The 23,995-nt window shown below is 44.6% G+C and overlaps 1 protein-coding gene across 1 annotated transcript in view; it reads left to right on the top strand.

The window, feature by feature from the left end:
- The window catches only part of slc22a23 (solute carrier family 22 member 23), a gene marked incomplete at both ends in the record, with an annotated part of 85,913 nt that overhangs the window by 57,634 nt on the left and 4,284 nt on the right, over positions 1 to 23,995 (top strand). The window contains 3 exon segments of the mRNA XM_084308369.1: positions 1,280 to 1,506; positions 5,359 to 5,391; positions 17,998 to 18,121. Of these exon segments, the coding sequence (XP_084164495.1) occupies positions 1,280 to 1,506; positions 5,359 to 5,391; positions 17,998 to 18,121 (384 nt within the window).

The raw sequence follows: 23,995 nt of genomic DNA, 5'->3' as shown, positions 1-23,995 counted from the left end.
CAAGGGCAACATCCATTACATCAGGTGGACATGTATTACACATGAGGTGGTTCCCCGGCACTGAGCAGTATCTTTAATGTATGAGCAAGCACCATATGAGACGGTGTGTAGGAGTGTATCTGTCCAAGCTACTACTTAGTTTTGCTCTTACAAATAGAATAGAATAGAATAGAAATACTTTATTTACATCCCGAGGAAAATTTGGCACTACAAATCGCTCACAGTAAACCGTATAAACATTTAGGTCAGACAAAACCAAAAGTCACGAATAAAGAATACAAATAAGCCTAAGAATAAAGAATAAAATAAGCCTAAGAATAAAATACGGTCCGGGGTATACATTTCCTATGTTATGTATATACATTCTAATATAAATAATATACAGTAAAATCTACAGAAATCTACAGTAAGTAAGTGTACAGTAAGTGTAATATTGAACAATGTTGTTTTAAAAGTAAAAGTTAAAGCTTTTACTGTTTTACTGTATTATAATTTTTTTAAGTAAAGTAAGTTAAGTAAAAGATTTCCTGTCTTAGTAATGATGTGTGTGTGCGTGTGTGTGTGTGTGTGTGTGTGTGTGTGTGTGTGTGTGTGTGTGTGTGTGTGTGTGTGTGTGTGTGTGTGTATGTGTGTGTGTGCGTGCGTGCGTGCGTGTGCGTGTGTGTTTGACCTCTACATGGACCAGGCCTTCCAGGACAAGTATATAAAATACCAACCACTGCTCAATGTGATGGCCGACCTTGGGTTCAAATGTAGATATAGTGTACTTGTATTCGGAAGTCTTGGCCATGTATATAAATGCACCATGAGCGGTTTGAGAATTGCTGCAATGTCAAAGAGAAAAGCCAAACAAATTGCCAAATATTGCTCCGTCTCAGCTATTATTGGCAGCTTAGCCGCGTGGAGAAGGAGGTGCTATGTGTCCCTTAAGTGTTCAGTGCTGAAGTGTTCAGTGCTGCTTGGCCCCGATATGTTTGATTCCCTGTTTATGTAATATAATTTGTGGAACCAAATAAAGTATTCAAATGTGTGCGTGTGTGTGTCTGTGTGTGTGTGTGCGTGTGCGTGTGTGTGCGTGTGTCTGTGTGTGTGTGTGTGCCTGAGTGTGTGTGTGTGTGTGTATGTCTGTGTGTGTGCCCGTGTGTGTGTGTGTGTGTGCCCGTGTGTGTGTGTGTGTGTGTGTGTGTGTGTGTGTGTGTGTGTGTGTGTGTGTGTGTGTGTGTGTGTGTGTGTGTGTGTGTGTGTGTGTGTGTGTGTGTGTGTGTGTGCCCATGTGCAGACTGACAGGGTACGGGATTCACCACTGCTTCGCCCGCAGCATGATGGACCCCGAGGCCCGGCCGACCGCCATGTGTCACGCCGACTACTACATCATGGCGGGCATCGCCATGGCGACCTGCCTGGCGCTGTGCCCGGCGGTGGGGCTGATGGGTCGCCGCGGGGGCCTGCTCACCTTCATGATCATCACCGCCCTGGCCTCCCTGCTGCAGCTGGGCCTGCTGAACCGTCAGTAAACACACAGCTGCCGGGTGTCTTCTTTTTCTTCTTCTTCTTCTTGGGGTTTTACGGCGGTCGGCCACCAACTGTTTGGGGCATTACCGCCACCTACCGACCCGGGGTGCGGGCCAGTCTCCAGGCTCCCCTCTCTAACCCCGAACACGCCGGGTGTCGTTTCAACGTCTTTATACATACTGGCCGCCGATACCGGTTTGATACCGATACCAAAACTAAAAGGCTGAGACGATATGCCATTATGGAACAATCGATAAATCGGGACAAAACTATCGTTAAATATTGATATTTTTATTAGTATTTTTTTTTTATATATATTTGTATTATTATTATTATTTAAACAACTAATTTATGTTTATGTTGCATCAATTCTTTGTCATTGCCGCCATCTTTAGTGTTACAGATGTCCCCGTTCAAAACAACCACAGTGATCCTTCTCATGTTATAGTCGGTGGTCTCTGGATGTGATGGAGGAGTGCACTGCATATTGAATGCACAGTGCAGAGTTGCAATTCAACTGAATTGACATGAAATGGGGATGTTTTAACTAAAACATGCCACAAGACCTAGTATTTTAATATAGTATAAAGTATTTTTTTTTCAAGTATTTTTTACACAAAGAAATCGATAAGTGATGCAACTTATCTATTTCACGCAGTTATCGATGGTGGTCTCAGCCTTAACTCTTTCAGTGCCACTCACGAGATTTCTCGTGTTTTTTTATAGGTGGTTGCTAGCCACTCACGAGATTTCTCGGAATTTTTTTTTTTTTTTTTTTTTTGCGATCTGAAAAATTATTGCATCACCCGAGCCTACCCGAGTATTGCCGAGCTGCGCCGGTGATCACTGTGGAAAAAAGCGCCCCCTGTCGTCTCCCAGATGACATAAGTGATTTTGGAATGGACTCAATGAAAATGAATGGGGAAAAAAATCCGGTACTCCACATTTTCCAGTTCACTGATCCAGCCGGGGTTACTAGAGTTCATTCTGGAGCCTCAGATCTCCGCGGATCATGGAGAACCACTGTGTCGCGTTGGATCCATACACGTATCGATTTTTTCGAATGGTGATCAGGAATTGGAATATACCAGTTGGATACCATCTGATGTCAGGTAAGGACTCTATGTTATCAGTGGTAGGATAATCAGAGTAATTTTGATGAAGTTATAAGCTGTTTTGTGAAATCTCTTCTTTCGTTTTCACTGTAAAAGTCCGAGAGGAAATCAACAAGGCGATTGTCCGCGCGCGGCCGTAATGTGCGTGCGTGCACGTATAATATTGATCATCTAGCGTTTATTTGAAAACGATTCATAAAAAGGCCGACGAATATCAACGTTGTGGAATATTCCACTAAAAGACGATTTTCATAGAATGCTCCAGAATGAGTTGTTTTTTATATCAAAACGGGGGCTTTTCTAACTGCTCTGAAACGGCAACGACGCGATAAAAAAACAATCTGCCTTCACAGCACTGTCTGGAACATAGTCTTTGATAATGCGATGGGCAGATTAGACACATAGCCATAATTTAAAACATAGATTAGGCGATATTAACGTTAACATTGGCGCGGATGGTGGCATTCAAGCGGTAAAATGGAAAACCAGGCATGGCATTTAAAGAGTTAACCAAAAACGCTACTTTTTTCGATAGAAGGAAGGGTCATCAGAATACCGGTGTTCTATGCTCCGCTTGGTGCCAGATTTATTGAAGCCTGTATTATAATTAAAAATATACAAGCTATCTAATGAAATATACATCGACCGATATATATCAAACGTTAGCTAGTTAACCATGCAACAAATTGCAGAGTATTCGGACGTAATGACCTGTTTAAAGGACATAGTTCTAAACAAGGACACGGCTGATCCCATTCAACTCAATGTGGGACGAACTGAAGGTTTTTTCACACTTGGCACCAATGTGCGTTCAGGCGCTACACAGTGATGCGATGACCCTTCCTTCTTTTATAGTGTCCTTGGTTGAAACCAGGAAACGGTTTATTAAAAAAAATACAGATATTGGAAGACGTTGAAACAACCGATGGCCTTTTTTATTTTTAAAATGTTTAATTAGATACTGTATACAGCTTGAAATAGAGCCTGTGTTTCTATGTTGTGTGGTAAAATGTACTGTATAGCTAATCTCATTTTTGATGCCAGAGGCTACAGCCATAGAGAACATTCTTCCAGAGGGAGGAGACACACCAGAGCTCTATAAGAGACACAGAGCTCTATAAGAGACACAGAGCTCTCTAAGAGACACAGAGCTCTATAAGAGACACAGAGCTCTATAAGAGACACAGAGCTTTATAAGAGACACAGAGCTCTATAAGAGACACAGAGCTCTATAAGAGACACCACAGAGCTCTATAAGAGACACAGAGCTCTATAAGAGACACAGAGCTCTATAAGAGACACCACAGAGCTCTATAAGAGACACAGAGCTCTATAAGAGACACCACAGAGCTCTATGAGAGACACAGAGCTCTATAAGAGACACAGAGCTCTATAAGAGACACAGAGCTCTATAAGAGACACCACAGAGCTCTATAAGAGACACCACAGAGCTCTATAAGAGACACCACAGAGCTCTATAAGAGACACCACAGAGCACTATAAGAGACACAGAGCTCTATAAGAGACACCACAGAGCTCTATAAGAGACACAGAGCTCTATAAGAGACACCACAGAGCTCTATAAGAGACACCACAGAGCACTATAAGAGACACAGAGCTCTATAAGAGACACAGAGCTCTATAAGAGACACAGAGCTTTATAAGAGACACAGAGCTCTATAAGAGACACAGAGCTCTATAAGAGACACCACAGAGCTCTATAAGAGACACAGAGCTCTATAAGAGACACCACAGAGCTCTATAAGAGACACAGAGCTCTATAAGAGACACAGATCTCTATAAGAGACACAGAGCTCTATAAGAGACACAGAGCTCTATAAGAGACACCACAGAGCTCTATAAGAGACACCACAGAGCTCTATAAGAGACACAGAGCTCTATAAGAGACACTGAGCTATATAAGAGACACAGAGCTCTATAAGAGACACTGAGCTCTATAAGAGACACCACAGAGCTCTATAAGAGACACAGAGCTTTATAAGAGACACAGAGCTCTATAAGAGACACCACAGAGCTCTATAAGAGACACATAGCTCTATAAGAGACACAGAGCTCTATAAGAGACACAGAGCTCTATAAGAGACACAGAGCTCTATAAGAGACACAGAGCTCTATAAGAGACACAGAGCTTTATAAGAGACACAGAGCTCTATAAGAGACACAGAGCTCTATAAGAGACACATAGCTCTATAAGAGACACAGAGCTCTATAAGAGACACAGAGCTCTATAAGAGACACAGAGCTCTATAAGAGACACAGAGCTCTATAAGAGACACAGAGCTTTATAAGAGACACAGAGCTCTATAAGAGACACAGAGCTCTATAAGAGACACAGAGCTCTATAAGAGACACAGAGCTTTATAAGAGACACAGAGCTCTATAAGAGACACAGATCTCTATAAGAGACACAGAGCTCTATAAGAGACACAGAGCTCTATAAGAGACACAGAGCTCTATAAGAGACACAGAGCTCTATAAGAAACACCACAGAGCTCTATGAAAGGGTCCCTTCCTGCTGAGCTCTTTAATAGCCCTCCTTTCGCCCCTGACCTACATCTACTGTATGTGGTCCTTATTTCAGACTGAGCTGTTTGGGGCCGTCCTAATTGCCTCTCCTTGTGCTTGTTTCTCTCTGCCTTGACTCAGTTTTTTCTCTTGTCTTAACATCATTCTCTCTCCTCTTTTCCCGATGCCCTCTAATGGAATCCAGTGATCGGGAAGTACAGCCTGCGCCATGACATAGGTACAGCTGGGGCACCTGGGAGTAATGTCGGCCATGACCGTGACAAACGAGGCCTCCTTATGGCATCATCATGGTACCCGGGGGAATAGTTGGGCTCAGTATGAAAAAGTAAGAGTGTATTAAATCAAAGGTTAGCAGCTGGCAGGCTCATACAATCGCCTCCTATCAGAGTCACCAGGGCTGGCCCTAGACACGGGCCGTACAGAGGGTGCCATCCGCTAGGTGGTCGAAAGTGATATGTATGGTTACAGTGAAGATACAGATATCATCAGAGACCCTGAGGAGTCTAGAGCCTGGGCTTTACCTCACTACCTTGTATGTAAATGTAAGCCTAGAAAACAACCTAGTAGCAGAGTTCAACTAGGCCAACTCTCTATGGTGAATAAAGTGTTTAACAGAGAATCATAGGTGCTCTTAGGTCTTTGGGAGAAGAAGATTGAAAAAAGACTGGATCCCAGGCACTCAAAAATATATACGGAAGGAATAATTTATTTCTTAAAAACCCTTTAATTGTGCCACGGCTACATAGTTAAACAGCCAACGTGTTTTGACCAGGCTGGTCTTCGTCAGGGCATTAGTGCTAAGGGTTCACCCTTAACCCATTCTCTGCCAGGCTTATATCCATCTCTGTTTGATCTCTGCCACCACTTTAAGTCTATGGAGACGTTCACCTTCTTTGCAGGGCTATAACCTTTTAAATTGTATTGCTAAATTGACATTACTATGGCCCATTCAACATCGATTATCTATCGTTCAGGATGTAGGAACGTTTTACTTTTTCATTCACACATTCATACGAAAATACCGTCTAGAGTATAAATATGTTTTTATCGTTTTCTGCAGTATTTCCCAGAACGTGAGATATAGGCACAAATGCATATATTAGATCATCAAATGCAGTTTGATACCGATCGACGCTATATTAAAAATGTCAACTGTACATGGTCCTAAACGTTATGACTGATCATGCGCGGCAGCGCCTCTGTACTCAGCCTGGCTGCACTGGTATGTTCTCTACGCATTTAGACGAGCTCGACCATGGCTAAATTGAATATTTTAATTTGGAACGCAGGAGGGCTTAACGCCCCACACAAGCGTGCCAGTGTCCTTTGGCTATTGAAGAGGAGAAATATTGACCTTGCTCTCCTTAGTGAGACGCATTTATTGGTAGGTGACGTGTCAAGACTGGCAAATCGGCAATATCACGTTATCTCCTCATCCTCAGCCGATGATAAGACGAAAGGAGTAGTCATAGTTACAAGACGTAACCTTGATATCAAAGTCTTGGATGTATGGTCGGACACGGAGGGAAGGATTACTATAGCAAAAGTTGAATTTTTGCATAGGAAGATGGCTATAATAGCATTGTATGCTCCTAACACATTTGATTCAGCGTTCTATAATACAATCACGAAGAATATGTTGGAACTTAATGGATACGCTCTCATTGTGGGTGGCGATTTTAATGCGTGCTGGGATGCGGAGATGGATAGGTCCGGGCCCTCTGAAACGAGCGACCAAAAACGGGCCTCTAAGGCCCTTAGGATGTGGGCCAAGGACACGGGGCTCACAGACCTTTGGCGCTTATCCAACCCCACCCTCAAAGATTACTCTCACCTGTCAGCCAGACACAAAAGCTTCTCTCGAATTGACTATGCATTCGCGTCCCCTAATATGTTTGATAGTTTCGATGTCTCATTGGTTCCCTTGGCTCTCTCAGACCACAAGGGGATTTTCCTTACGGCAACCTTTGGCAGGCTCTCCGCAAGAGCTCCCAGATGGCGTTTTAATTCGACCTTGCTAAAGAACGATGACTTCTGTTCTGAGTTCAGGAGTAAACTAGCTGAATTTTTGCAGATCAACGTTGGCACAGTAGAAGACCCTAGGGTCCTGTGGAACGCATTGAAAGGATTTATCAGGGGTCATGTCACACTATTTGCCTCCAATTTGCGAAAATCCCGGTCAAAAAAGCTAGAAGGACTGGAATCATTATATGCGGACCTATACGCATCCTTGCAAACTAACTATAATGAACGACTAAACACACAACGTAAGATAGTCAAAAAAGAAATAAACTCCATACTTAAACAACAGTCTGAGTTCTTGATACATAGGACAAGACAAAATTACTATTTTCACGGCTCCAGACCTAGCCATCTATTGGCAATGAAAATACGCTCAAATGATCATTTCTCGGATATCCCCTCGATTAGGACGAGCCAGGGTGCAGTCACTACTGATTCGAAAAAGATCAATGACACTTTTAAAGAGTTTTACTCACAGTTATATAGCTCAGAGGGTAATCTTGATGACTCTAAATTTGAATCGTTCATTGGCGGGCTTGAGATACCCCACATTTCTGAGGAAGAGGCCAAGGAACTGGGGAGACCGATTACTCTTGTGGAATTGAGGGAGACGATTGTTGAAATGCAGAGGGGTAAGGCACCAGGCTGGGATGGTATTCCACCCGAAGTGTATTTAGCTTTCTGGGACCAACTGGGTCCATTGATGCTCGATATGATCAATTACGCTATCGAACAAGGGGAGTTCTCAAGAGATGTCAATATGGCGTTGATTTCTTTACTTCTCAAGAAGGACAAAGATCCCAATGATTGTGGTAGCTATAGACCCTTGAGTCTTCTCGGGGCCGATTTAAAAGTGTTTGCCAAGGTGCTGGCCCGTCGCCTGCAGAGATTTATGTCTGTATTGGTACACTGCGATCAAACTGGTTTTATCCCGGGGCGTCTGGCTGCAGATAATCTTAGGAGGCTGTTGCATGTAATCGATAACAGTAAAGACAATACAACTCCATCCACAGTTCTGTCTTTGGATGCCATGAAGGCGTTTGACAGACTTGAGTGGTCATACCTGTGGAAGGTACTTGAGGTCATGGGTCTTGGGAAGAGTTTTATTCATATGATTAAAGTCCTGTATGCCTCGCCGTCTGCGATGATACTGACAGGCAAAAACTGTTCCACACTCTTTCCAGTCTCCAGATCTTCTAGACAGGGTTGTCCTCTGAGCCCAGGACTGTTCGCGCTTTCCCTCGAACCTTTGGCCCAATTTATTAGGCAATCGGAGGACATCGTCCCCATAATGGTCAATAATACTCCACACAAAATTGCTCTCTATGCGGATGACCTGCTGATTTTCATGGACGACCCCTCCCGGTCGGCCACAAAATGATTGAGGATAATCGACGACTTTGGTAAATTGTCAGGCTTTAAGATTAACTGGAACAAATCAGCCTGCCTACCTCTTAATGAACTGGCCAAGGCGGTACGACTACCAGCTGATATCCCCATAGTAGAACATTTTAAATACTTGGGCATAGAGATATTCCCCACGCTGAACCAAACTACTAAGTACAACTTCACGGGTACTTATGATAAAATACGCCAGGATCTAGACAGGTGGTCGTCCCTTCCTAACTCCTTACAAGCCCGGGCTTCCATAATCAAAATGAACATCCTGCCTAGGATACATTTTATTAGCTCAATGCTCCCCCTGCCCCCTCCAATAGACCACTGGCGCAAGGTACAATCGATGGTATCTAAGTTTATCTGGAATAACAAACGCCCGAGAATCAAAAGGGCTACTACTCAACGTAGAAAACAAGATGGGGGCCTCGCAATCCCTGATTTTAAACTTTATTTCTGGTCCTTTTCACTGAGACATGATGTGCTGGCTAGACCCTGTAGAGGCTGTATCGTGGCGCTCCTTAGAAGCGGCGGCGGTATCTCCGCTAAGATTGCAGGATGTAGTGTACTCCACTGTCTCTATTTCGAAATGCCGGCTGAGGTATGGACCGATCATAACTCACGTGATCCAAACGTGGCGTAATGTACAGAGGTCGTGTGGGGTTAAATGCCCATGGCACCTGGACTCTCCAATTTTTAATAACCAGCAATTACTTGTTGGACACAAGCCGGTTAATATTCCTCAATGGCAAAGGAGGGGAGTGCATACTCTGGAGGATATTTATGATAAGAACGGCCTCCGTGCGTTTCAGGACTTAAGAGAATTTTATGATCTTCCCGGCGAGTCCTTCTTTCTTTACCTTCAACTAATGTCAGCACTGAGGGCGCATGGCGTACCGTGGGCTCAGGCCTTGCACCCACACCCCTTCCTCAGGCTCATAGTGGACAGGACGACATCCAGAGGGTTTGTCTCCGACTTTTATACGCTCTTAATTCAATCCACGTATAAAAATTTATCATTGGACCCCAATCACCAGCAAATAAATTTTAATTATATTCATAGGACCTATCTTACACCTAGGAAGCTATATGCTATGGGACTGATAACCGACTCTCGGTGCACTTTGTGCTCTCAAAAGGCCACTGGCACTTATATGCATATGCATTGGGATTGCCCACCAGTGGCCCGCTTCTGGAGGTCAATAACGGACAAACTTTCAGATCTGTGTGGCTTAACTATCCCATTCACAGCTGTTACGCTACTCCTGAACGATATAACGACACTACCCGCGTCCGTACAACTGAAAAGGGTTGTCCTAGCGGGCGTCACAGCAGCGAAGAAGCTAATAGCAATGAGATGGAAGGAGCCTGAGAAGCTTACAATGATTAACTGGTCCCTAACTCTATTGGATGTGATTTATCTTGAGATATCCACGGCCCGGGTGATCGGGGTAGGGCAGGCTGGAATTGACCTGTGGTTCGCAGCAGCTGAGAAGGTAAAGACCGCAGTGTGCGGCTGAGCGGGGTTGGGGCGCTTGATCGGGGGGGTCCGGCGGTCTCTGGGGAGGGGGAGGAGGAAATGTCTTGTCTGTCTTGGTTTTTGTCTTGTCCTTCTTAACTTTGACTGGGGGAATTTTAGGGGGGGTTGGTATTTAGCTATTCTGCGCTATATGTCAATTCACATGCCATCTCCCCAAGGGACTAATATTGGCAGACTGATTGACCTGTCAACCAACTTGGAGGAAGAATTTCTTTCTTCTTACACTTTACCTTCTGCGAGTTTGGCAGTCTTGAACATGTGTAAGGGACCTAGGCTATCTACAGTAAATCTGCGGCAACACTCTCATAAACAATCTTTTAAGTCACTCCACTTTGTAAAGGTGGGGAAAGGTTGCCATGTTTTGAAGACCCTTTTTGTTATTGAAGTAGCCATCTATATTTGATAGGTTGGACGCTGTTTCTTTTTCTTTTTGTCTTTATAATTTATTATTCTGTATTATTATTGTTTGTTATTCTCCTGTGAAGTTATGTTTTTTGTTACTGTGGTTATTGTGTTGTCCTGTTTCATGTAATTAATAATAAAAAAAATTTGATCAAAAAAATGACTGATCATGCGCGGGTGAACGGAGGGGGGGGGGGGGTCGTTTATAATTCCGTGATAGTCGTTAAATGCTTCATGTAGTATGGGTGATATATTGATCAGAGCAGTTTGTATGGTTAATAATAAAGAAAACGCTGAAACTCACGGCAGCTTCCTCGTAGCGTTGGGCGATGAGAGTGGAGCAAACAGATCCCAGTTATGTGATGTGGATCGATGCGATCCAGTTCCGGTTTGTATAATACTAATTAGGGATGTCCCGATCCGATCACGTGATCGGGATCGGCGTCGTTCACATGCTTTTCAGAGGATCGGGGATCGGGAAAAAATAATAATAAAAATCGGCAGTCAAAAAAAGAAAAATGTTATTCAACAAACATGACCATGTCCACGTCTTAAACTCATACGGAGGCCTTAGTTTTGGTTTTAAATTACATATAATATATCATCATTAATGTATTTATTGTCACACAGAGCAGAATAATTTTTCCACAACAAACACATTCCCCTTTAATTTTCACCGTTGCAACAAACATTCCCTTTAATTTAGACGCTACACGCTACACGCTCGACCACATCACAACAACAACAGTACAACACGTCGCTCCCGAAACACGGTTAATATCCACTGACTTGAGGAGCTAGACTTAATGTCAGAGGTTTGGAACTAAGCATTTTAAAATAAAAAGTCAAGCCAGTTGCAATGTTAGCAAGGAGGACAGGTTGGAGGCGAAGTTTTCAGACTAACTTTTCACCTGGAGGATAACGTTACGTGACTAAGGATTATCGTCGGCGTTTCAGACCAGAATGGACCATTACGTAAGTTCGACACTGAATGTATACTAATGTGCAAACATATATTGAAACTTTTAATATTTCTCATATGAAGCAGAAGCACATTTCTCAGGGTGAATGTAATAACAAAAGCCTCCGCTCTCGCGCCCCGGACTATTATAGGCAGTGATGGGCAAGCTACTTGGAAAATGTAGCAAGCTACACTACAAGTTACTCTCGATTAAATATAGCTCAACTACAATGGAAGCTATCCCCAGAGAAATGTAGCAAGCTACACTACAAGAATATGGCAAAAATAGCTAGCTACATCGGCACTACTTTTTTATTTATTTTTTTACTTCGTGACCAAGTTTCCACCAAACAAATAGGCAGGAAAAAAAATTCTCAGTTTGATTGTTTATTATAAAACTGAAACAAGCCCTCGGTCTGGCTTTTTGTGTCATCCTTTTAACATGAACTTGTATTACACACTTCTTCAATATCTGAATTGTTTTACTTCATTTTACTAGTATTATGCTACCATGTATATACTACTACCAGTACCAACTATGCTAATATGTCTATACTACTACAGTATGTACTCAGAGTATAACACTCAAGCTTGACACTGACAAACAATACTACTTATCCTTGGCTGCTAGATATGTACCACTCCTACTGACTTGTTGTACACAATTTGTAAGTTGCTTTGAATGAAAGTGTCAGCTAAATGACCAAATGTATTTAAATATGTAACTCACAAAACATTCCATGGCCCCAAAATCATGTGGGGACCGCCCCTGGGGGTCCTGTCCCACAGGTTGAGAACCACTGCTTTTCCCTCTTTTTTTCTTTTCTCCACCCCAATAATATTGTTCATTTTCTGCCTACAGTGAAACATCATGATAGCAGCTATCTTAGTTAAAGCTGTTGACAAAGTGTACTGACTTGTGTGCTGTTTGGGAACAGTTGATTTTCATCAGCTCACCTGAATGTGTCTTCAAGTTGAGAGCAGCATAGTTTTAGCCGTTTTTTCAGTCAAACTCATAAATGTGTCCCAGATAGGGCCATGGAGAGTCATTGTTGTTATTGACATCATCATCTTCATCAATGCCATCGAACCCCTCTGCCATTTCGTTCAGACTGGTTCTTGTTCATGTAATCCGTTAAATTGCATTCATTCAATACGTCTGTTTTGATTTTCACTTCCTGCTTTGCGGCTGGAGTCCCGCCCTATCCTGCCTCTGATTGGCCTACCCATAACGTTTTGGCCTACCATACCCAATCGTGAAGTCGTCACTCATATCTAAACAAACCAAGCAACCAATCATAGTGGGTTTTTTACGGGGATTTTTTTTTCTCCTCGCAGATATTCTAGTGAATGAATGAATAAATGAATGACTGTTTCTCTCGAAAGTAGCGTGTAACGTTTCTCGTTGCTACGTTACTACTTCGTTCTATAAAGAGCTCCGCTACAGAGACTGCTACCCTGGTTAAAAAGTAGCGAGCTACCAGCACGCTACTGAGAATTGTAGTTAAGCTATGTAGCGTCGCTACTTGTAGCAAGCTACTGCCAATCACTGATTATAGGCAACAGATGGGCTTGTCTCGCTCTGCCAGTTTCTGACAAAAATGCGTCAAAATTGATTACTAATGTGAAAGATCGGATCGGAAACGATCGGATCGATAGATATTTAAAATCACATGATCGGGATCGGATAGGAAGCAAAAAAAGGCGATCGGAAATATGAATACCATGGCGAAAATATGAAATATAATCAGAATAACGTCGTATGCCGTGATCTGGCAGAATTCGCATGAACTTGAAACCCGTCTTAAGCCGTTTCCGGCGGAGAAAGGGTTAACCTCTTGAGCCCTAGCCCTATTTTCAGACAATCCGCCTAAAAATACATACCTAAGTAAATGGAAGATTGCTCCACTTCTACAAGGTCCATTTTTATTTATTTTTTTTAACCTGTAACCAGGTAGTCACTTGAGATCAATGATCTCTTTTTCGAGTAAGACCTGGCCAAAATGGCAGCAAAACAAAAACAAACATACAAGACACAAACACAGACAAAGACATAAAAGGCAAGGTGGGGCAAGGGGATACATTTGAGCTGCAGCAAACAAGATTGAATGGGATTGGGGGGAGATTGGAGGGTAGGGTAAAAAAAGGTAGGGTAGAAAGAGGAGGGAAGGTGAGACCTTGCAGGAGGTTGCTGGGGAGAGAAGGTCAAGTTAATAAATGTGCATGTTCTTGGTATCTAGGGACATCTATGGGTCTCAGGGAATGTATTCCCAGTGTCAGAAATATTGTGTCTGTTACTAGGCTTGATTAATAATAATAATAATAATAATAATAATAATAATAATAATAATAATAATAATAATAATAATAATAATAATAATAATAATAATAATAATAATAATAATAATAATAATAATAATAATAATAATAATAATAATAATAATAATAATAATAATAATAATAATAATAATAATAATAATAATAATAATAATAATAATAATAATAATACATCTATCTTATATAGCGCTTTTCCAGGTGCTCAAAGACGCTTTACATGGGCAGGAGAGACAAACTATGGCAAAACAAAAAAACAGAACAAAAACAGAACAAAAATAATACATGACAAAATTAAATAAAACCGACAGAATTAGAGGTCAAAAGCAAGATTGAAAAGGTGAGTTTTGAGGGCTGATTTAAAAGATGTCAGGGTGTTTGCATCACGGATATGGCTGGGGAGGGCATTCCAGAGGGAGGGGGCAGCAGCAGCAAAGGCCCTGTCGCCCCAGGTCCGGAGCTTGGTCGTGGGAGGTGTTAGGAGGTTGGCATCTGCAGACCTAAGGCGACGGGTGGGTGTGTGACGGTGGAGGAGGTCGGACAGGTAGGGAGGGGCAAGGTTGTTGAGGGCTTTAAATGTGATGAGTAGTATTTTAAAATGTATCCTGTATTTGATTGGAAGCCAGTGGAGGTTGTGGAGGACACGGGTGATGTGATCAGAGCGACGGGTGGAGGTGAGCATGCGGGCAGCAGAGTTTTGGACATATTGGAGTTTATTGAGAATAGTAGATAGTAGATTAAATTGTAATGAACCAAAGGAGAATATCAATTCTATTTATTATTTTTTTTAAACTTTGACCATTCCGCTGGTTCTTTTTTGCGTTTATCGCATTTTCTCTGGTCAAGTATGACCGACAGAAACAGGTTGAATGGGGGTACAGATGGGGGGAAAGACACTCTGAGAAAGTTACGGCTTTGTCCGGGAGTCAAACTTGCTACCCCAGATCCGTGACGAGCACGGTTGTCCCCGACGCCGAAATAGCGTTCGAGGTACGCGGTGAGCTACTGGAGCTCCCTCTATTTATTATTTTATTTAAATTCTTCATCTTTGACAGTGAATAACACCATGCTAAAAATGACCAGACATGAACAACTGCAGAGGAGTTCACCAACACAGGTGCCCCACAGAGGGCATCCCCGTCAAACATTGGCGATGGAGCAATCAACTAAAGCTCAACCTACAGTAGAAAACAACCTGCTGACGTTTGTCGTCTTGGCCCCTGAAGAATCTATGGGTACCAGCCATGCCTCCAGAAGAATCTGACACGTGCTGACATTATCGTCTTTAGAGGCTCTCCTTAATGCTACAGTGAATATGCCGATAGAATCAGATCCTAGGGATAGTGGGGAATCTAGAGATACCAGCGAGTCGATGCCAATTTACCAGGAAAGAGGTTCGGCTCCACATTTTAACCCTATGAACCTGTGGCTGTAGCGCCAGCATTACTGTCTCTCAGAGGCAGCGGGGTCATTCCTAAAGCATGAGTGAAGATACTGTAGAGGTATCAGCTGAATTTGCAGATCTTGAGGACCCCTTACATGCTGCCTTACCAGGAAATGGATGATAATTAGCTACAGGATTTGCTCCAAAAAGAAATCAGTACAGCCATTTACAACAGTCCCTTGGCCTCTCTGAGTGAGGCTCACTGGAACCACAAAGGTCTCACCTTTACAGCCGTGTCACATTTGTGCCGATTGTACAATACAACTCTTGCAAGTCAAGTGAGCACAATTGTATTTATATAATAGTCGTGTTAGACCTTTCAATGTGGTGACAAAAGAAAGTGTATCTACTGTAGTACACAGACTGTAGTTCACAAATAAAGGCTTTTTGCAGGACTCTCCAGATGTCCAGATTGGTTTTTATTATATTGTGTCAATCAGAAGGGGGGGGGGGGGGGTACCAGTCTAAAATCTCGCCTAGGGCACCAAATGCTACTGTCAGCACTCTAAATGTATCTCTACGTGGTTTTGCAGTGAACTGTTCAAATTAATGTAAATGTAGCCTGAAATATGGGAGAGTTACACCAACTTTTCCTGATAGTTTTTTCAAAACCTTTTATGGCTGTTCCTCTATTCCTGTTGTATTAAGTGCAAAACAGTGATGTGAAATCATTAATAGCTGTTGATTTGCACTGTGCTGTGTCATATTGATGTTTTAATGCTTTGGGGAAAGCACACGCTTGAGGCAAAAAGAAACCTCTTAACCCATTACCCGCCAAAATCGCTGTTCAGCTTTATTGCCCGCCATGCGTTGTCTGCCAATATCGCTGTACAGCGTGTTTCAAGTTCATATTTTCGTCATGGAATTCATATTTCACCCACGGAGCCTTTGTCATATGCTGCGGGAGCCATCACAACTCTGCAACGCTTCAATACCGCCACCTGGTGGCCGATCGGCGAGTTGCCAAACCGAAAATGCCCGTTTCAGCTTGGTCCGTCCCCTAATTCCGTCCGGCCACTCGTTTATCGTCCCGGGACTCAATCCACACACCGTGGACATGGATCGTTGCCATAACTCAATAAACAACATGATTTGGGCGTATATTAGTATTATACAAACTGGAACTGGATCGCCTCGATCCCCACCACATAACTGGGATCTGTTTGTTCCACTCTCATCGCCCAACGGTACGAGGAGACTGACGTGAGTTTCAGCGTTTTTCTTTATCATTTTCGATACAAACTGCTCTGATCAATATATCACCCATACTACATAAATCATTTAACGTCGGTCACGGAATTATAAACGACCCCCCCCCCCCCCCCCCCCCCCCCCCCCCCTCCGTTCACCCGCAGATGATCAGTCATAACGTTTAGGATCATGTACAGTTGACATTTTTTTATATAGCATGGATCGGTATCAAACTGCATTTGATAATCTAATATATGCATTTATGCCTATATCTCACGTTCTATGCAGAAAACGATAAAAACATATTTATACTCTAGATGGTATTTTCGTATGAATGAAAAAGTAAAACGTTCCTACATCCTGAACGATAGATAATTGATGTTGAATGGGCCATAGTAATGTCAATTTAGCAATACAATTTAAAAGGTTATAGCCCTGCAAAGAAGGTGAACATCTCCATAGACAAATAGCGCTGGCAGACAATGGTTTAGGATGATCAAAGTGATGGCAGAGAATGGGTTAACAAGCGGGCAGAAAAGTGGCACATGCATAAGCCTGGTCTCTTTTGAAAGATGACATTCTGAGGTTTCTGATTCCAGAAAGAGAATTCACTTTTAGTGCTAAAGTAATAGAGTTACATAGGTCTGAACTTGAGTTACTCAAGTTTTTCTGTAGTAGTTAGTAGTCCAGAGGTAGTATTTCCCCAGAAGGTGGTATGGCTTACAAATCCAGACGGAGCCATAGCCTGAAGCCTTGTGTAGTACATATACAAATTTCATAAAGATCCATTCAGAAATGAGTGATTAGGAGTGATTTTGGTAAACTGTGTACAAAGAAAAACTCAGTTTTCTCATAGACTTCAATTCATTCTGCTGTTTTGCTCTTCCTGTTTTCGTGTTTCTTCGTGTTTTTTTTCTTTCTTTTTTTTAGATCGCCATGTGGGGTATCATTGGAAAGCCACACTCATTGGTTACAACGATCCACAATCATTTTCGAGATCGGATCTAGATTGACGGAACTACTGCAGCCTGAGTCGGGAGTGGTATTTTGCGCAATACTTTGCACAAGCCTCAAATACTGGCATGTAACTCGAGAACCGCTGAACGGATTTTGTCGCTATCGACAGGCAACAAATAAGCCTTCAATTCGATATATATATATTGTATTACAAAATATGCACACCCGAGCCACTAGGGGTCGCCAAAGTGCCGGTTGCAAAAAAATCCAAAAAACGTCCCATATGAGGGACGTTGCAGCTTAAGAGGTATGCTGCACTCTTTTAAAAAGACTCAAGTTGAAATGTGAGTTTTGCCTGCTGGCTTTATAAAACAAACTGCAGCAGCACTTTCTTTTTGCTTCACGTTTGCACTTTCCCTGAAATGTTATGCATCCGCCTTATGTTTGACACCGCAAACTCAACACTCTGCAGAGAAGGCCATTGCCTAGTTACCATGTTAATCTCTCTCTCTCTCTCTCTCTCTCTCTCTCTCTCTCTCTCTCTCTCTCTCTCTCTCTCTCTCTCTCCTGCATGTAGAACTGCGAGACACTCTGAACAGGAAGTTCTCCGTGGCTTTTTCCATCATCGGCATGTTCTCATCTCACGCCGTCAGCATCCTCAGCATCTTCTTCTGCGCGGAGATCACGCCTACTGTCATCAGGTGAGAGGGAAGGACGCACACAACCATACACACACACACACTACCATACATACACTCACTCACACTCACACACACACACAACCATACATTCACTCACTCACACACACAACCATACATACACTCACTCACACAACCATACACACACACACACACTACCATACATACACTCACTCACACGAGCACACACACAACCATACATACACTCACTCACACACACACACAACCATACATACACTCACTCATCACACAACCATACACACACACACACACTACCATACATACACTCACTCACACGAGCACACACACACAACCATACATACACTCACTCACACACACACACAACCATACATACACTCACTCACACACACAACCATACACACACACACACACACACACACACTACCATACATACACTCACTCACTCACACACACACAACCATACACACACACACAACCATACATACACTCACTCACACAACCATACACACACACACACTAACATATACATACACTCACTCACACACACACACACACACACATTCATACATACACTCACTCACACACACACAACCATACATACACTCACACACAACCATACATACACTCACTCACACACAAACAACCATACACACACACACACACACACGCACACACACACACACACACAACCATACATACTCACACACACACAACCATACATACACTCACACACAACCATACATACACTCACACACAACCATACACACACACACACACACACACACACACACACACACACACACACACACACACACACACACACACACACACACACACACACACCATACATACACACACAACCATGCAGAGCTCTGTGTCACACAGCCGGTGAAACATCTCTGTTAGTAGAGTGTCATTCAGAACCACTTCAGCCTCAGGCCTCAAGTCCTTGTTGTACATAAAGACATCATGTCATATTATGATCTACACTGATGGGTAATGAGGTGTAATATGCAGACAGGAGGGGCTTGTCTGCAGATCAGGTACACACACAGGTACATTACATTATGTAATAGAAACCTCAGCAGTCGTATAAAACACTAAAAAAAAGAATATCATACTGCCGATCCCAGACTGGCTCGTTGTCGCCATCTTGTGGTGCAGTTTGGGGCGGGCAAGCGAGTGCATTGACTCGTGTGGTAAACTGCTTATTTTATTAGAGTCACAGACCCTCTTCGAGTAATGAGAAACGTAAGCTTCCGCCGTCCTAGTGCTCGATATTTTCACCCTAGACTGCACACTCCGCCATCTGTAAATTTGTTTTAGAGCGTCTTTGGAGGTGCTATTGAAGTCCGTCTAGGAGAGGAGAAAAAGAGGAACAGATTGACATGACATCACAGATTTGGGAGGGGCAGAGTGTGCAGCAGGGTGGAAATATTGAGCACCCAGGCAGTAAAAGCTTGTTTCATTCAGGGTTCCCACATACATTGCAAAATGTAATTCAGGGACTTTCAAGTACTTTCCCAAGCACTATTTTTCATTTTAAAAGGGTATTTAAAAGGATACAATACACTGTTACATGCTGTTTTTTTATAGAAAAAAAAATCGATGCGAATGGTTGACTTGAATTTCAAGGAGCTTTTAAGCACCTTGTTAAAAAATGGGCTGCTTTCAGGGAATTCCAGGCCTTGACTTTTTTTGGTAAAAAATCAAGCACATTAAGCACTTCAAGGACCTTGTGTGAACCCTGCTCATTACTCATGAATAAAAAAGACAGCAGTTACTGTTACCAAGTCAATAATGGCCAATGCACTCGCTTCTCTGCTGGAACTGAAACCAGGTTTCATTACTCTTAAATGTGGGGTAAGCTTTAAGGGGTTAAGAAGAGGGCATCTGTAATACCACCAAACAGTGACCTCTAGGCAAAAGTGTGCCACTTTTTTTTATGCATGGATTGGAGTTGAGTGGGGATAGCGGTTAGCAGGTTGCTATCGCTGACCACACCTCAGGATTCTGCCAAGAGTGCTAGTGTGGATCTGTGCCATGAGACTGCACCGGGCTTAGAGCCGTCCAGGATGATTGTGATTGGTTTAAACTAAGAAATACAAGCCAGAGCATTTTTTCCTACCTTATACCGGGAATGATAACATGTTCAGCCAGACCTCTCTCTCTCCGGCAGTGGCACAGGTCTGGCACAGCGCTAACATAGTGTGGAGAGAGGTCTGGCACAGTGCTAACATGGTGTGGAGAGAGAGGTCTGGCACAGTGCTAACATGGTGTGGAGAGAGGTCTGGCACAGTGCTAACATGGTGTGGAGAGAGGTCTGGCACAGTGCTAACATGGTGGAGAGAGAGGTCTGGCACAGTGCTAACATAGTGTGGAGAGAGGTCTGGCACAGTGCTAACATGGTGTGGAGAGAGAGGTCTGGCACAGCGCTAACATGGTGTGGAGAGAGAGGTCTGGCACAGCGCTAACATAGTGTGGAGAGAGAGGTCTGGCACAGTGCTAACATGGTGGAGAGAGAGGTCTGGCACAGTGCTAACATGGTGTGGAGAGAGGTCTGGCACAGTGCTAACATGGTGTAGAGAGAGGTCTGGCACAGCGCTAACATGGTGTGGAGAGAGAGGTCTGGCACAGCGCTAACATGGTGTGGAGAGAGGGGTCTGGCACAGTGCTAACATGGTGTGGAGAGAGAGGTCTGGCACAGCGCTAACATGGTGTGGAGAGAGAGGTCTGGTACAGTGCTAACATGGTGTGGAGAGAGAGGTCTGGCACAGTGCTAACATGGTGTGGAGAGAGAGGTCTGGCACAGTGCTAACATGGTGTGGAGAGAGAGGTCTGGCACAGCGCTAACATGGTGTGGAGAGAGAGGTGTGGCACAGTGCTAACATGGTGTGGAGAGAGAGGTCTGGCACAGCGCTAACATGGTGGAGAGAGAGGTCTGGCACAGTGCTAACATGGTGTGGAGAGAGGTCTGGCACAGTGCTAACATGGTGTGGAGAGAGGTCTGGCACAGTGCTAACATGGTGTGGAGAGAGAGGTCTGGCACAGTGCTAACATGGTGTGGAGAGAGGTCTGGCACAGTGCTAACATGGTGTGGAGAGAGAGGTCTGGCACAGTGCTAACATGGTGTGGAGAGAGGTGTGGCACAGTGCTAACATGGTGTGGAGAGAGGTCTGGCACAGCGCTAACATGGTGTGAAGAGAGAGGTCTGGCACAGCGCTAACATGGTGTGGAGAGAGAGGTCTGGCACAGCGCTAACATGGTGTGGAGAGAGAGGTCTGGCACAGCGCTAACATGGTGTGGAGAGAGAGGTCTGGCACAGCGCTAACATGGTGTGGAGAGAGAGGTCTGGCACAGTGCTAACATGGTGTGGAGAGAGAGGTCTGGCACAGTGCTAACATGGTGTGGAGAGAGAGGTCTGGCACAGCGCTAACATAGTGTGGAGAGAGAGGTCTGGCACAGCGCTAACATGGTGTGGAGAGAGAGGTCTGGCACAGTGCTAACATAGTGTGGAGAGAGAGGTCTGGCACAGAGCTAACATGGTGTGGAGAGAGAGGTCTGGCACAGTGCTAACATAGTGTGGAGAGAGAGGTCTGGCACAGTGCTAACATAGTGTGGAGAGAGGTCTGGCACAGTGCTAACATGGTGTGGAGAGAGGTCTGGCACAGCGCTAACATGGTGTGGAGAGAGAGGTCTGGCACAGCGCTAACATGGTGTGAAGAGAGAGGTCTGGCACAGTGCTAACATGGTGTGGAGAGAGAGGTCTGGCACAGTGCTAACATGGTGTGGAGAGAGAGGTCTGGCACAGTGCTAACATGGTGTGGAGAGAGGTCTGGCACAGCGCTAACATGGTGTGGAGAGAGAGGTCTGGCACAGCGCTAACATGGTGTGGAGAGAGAGGTCTGGCACAGTGCTAACATAGTGTGGAGAGAGAGGTCTGGCACAGTGCTAACATGGTGTGGAGAGAGAGGTCTGGCACAGTGCTAACATGGTGTGGAGAGAGGTCTGGCACAGCGCTAACATGGTGTGGAGAGAGGTCTGGCACAGTGCTAACATGGTGTGGAGAGAGAGGTCTGGCACAGTGCTAACATGGTGTGGAGAGAGAGGTCTGGCACAGTGCTAACATGGTGTGGAGAGAGAGGTCTGGCACAGCGCTAACATGGTGTGGAGAGAGAGGTCTGGCACAGCGCTAACATGGTGTGGAGAGAGAGGTCTGGCACAGTGCTAACATGGTGTGGAGAGAGGTCTGGCACAGTGCTAACATAGTGTGGAGAGAGAGGTCTGGCACAGTGCTAACATGGTGTGGAGAGAGAGGTCTGGCACAGCGCTAACATGGTGTGGAGAGAGAGGTCTGGCACAATGCTAACATGGTGTGGAGAGAGGTCTGGCACAGCGCTAACATAGTGTGGAGAGAGAGGTCTGGCACAGTGCTAACATGGTGTGGAGAGAGAGGTCTGGCACAGCGCTAACATGGTGTGGAGAGAGAGGTCTGGCACAGTGCTAACATGGTGTAGAGAGAGAGGTCTGGCACAGTGCTAACATGGTGTGGAGAGAGAGGTCTGGCACAGCGCTAACATGGTGTGGAGAGAGGTCTGGCACAGTGCTAACATAGTGTGGAGAGAGAGGTCTGGCACAGTGCTAACATGGTGTGGAGAGAGGTCTGGCACAGTGCTAACATGGTGTGGAGAGAGGTCTGGCACAGTGCTAACATAGTGTGGAGAGAGAGGTCTGGCACAGTGCTAACATGGTGTGGAGAGAGAGGTCTGGCACAGTGCTAACATAGTGTGGAGAGAGAGAGGTCTGGCACAGTGCTAACATGGTGTGGAGAGAGAGGTCTGGCACAGTGCTAACATGGTGTGGAGAGAGAGAGGTCTGGCACAGCGCTAACATGGTGTGGAGAGAGAGGTCTGGCACAGTGCTAACATGGTGTGGAGAGAGAGGTCTGACACAGCGCTAACATAGTGTGGAGAGAGAGAGGTCTGGTACAGTGCTAACATAGTGTGGAGAGAGGTCTGGCACAGTGCTAACATGGTGTGGAGAGAGAGGTCTGGCACAGTGCTAACATGGTGGAGAGAGAGGTCTGGCACAGCGCTAACATAGTGTGGAGAGAGGTCTGGCACAGTGCTAACATGGTGTGGAGAGAGAGGTCTGGCACAGCGCTAACATGGTGTGGAGAGAGAGGTCTGGCACAGTGCTAACATGGTGTGGAGAGAGAGGTCTGGCACAGTGCTAACATGGTGTGGAGAGAGAGGTCTGGCACAGTGCTAACATGGTGTGGAGAGAGAGAGGTCTGGCACAGCGCTAACATGGTGTGGAGAGAGAGGTCTGGCACAGTGCTAACATGGTGTGGAGAGAGGTCTGGCACAGTGCTAACATGGTGTGGAGAGAGAGGTGTGGCACAGTGCTAACATGGTGTGGAGAGAGAGGTGTGGCACAGTGCTAACATGGTGTGGAGAGAGAGAGGTCTGGCACAGTGCTAACATGGTGTGGAGAGAGGTGCACAGTTCTAACATGGTGTGAAGAGAGAGGTCTGGCACAGTGCTAACATGGTGTGGAGAGAGGTCTGGCACAGTGCTAACATGGTGTGGAGAGAGAGGTCTGGCACAGTGCTAACATGGTGTGGAGAGAGAGGTCTGGCACAGTGCTAACATGGTGTGAAGAGAGAGGTCTGGCACAGCGCTAACATGGTGTGGAGAGAGAGGTCTGGCACAGTGCTAACATGGTGTGGAGAGAGAGGTCTGGCACAGTGCTAACATGGTGTGGAGAGAGAGGTCTGACACAGTGCTAACATGGTGTGGAGAGAGAGGTCTGGCACAGTGCTAACATGGTGTGAAGAGAGAGGTCTGGCACAGTGCTAACATAGTGTGGAGAGAGAGGTCTGGCACAGTGCTA

Source organism: Notolepis coatsorum (assembly GCF_963971535.1).
Source record: "Notolepis coatsorum genome assembly, chromosome: 2".
In the NCBI taxonomy this organism is placed as follows: domain Eukaryota; kingdom Metazoa; phylum Chordata; class Actinopteri; order Aulopiformes; family Paralepididae; genus Notolepis; species Notolepis coatsorum.
The sequence above is the reverse complement of the archived record's forward strand: the minus strand, read 5'-3'. Positions and strand labels throughout refer to the sequence as shown.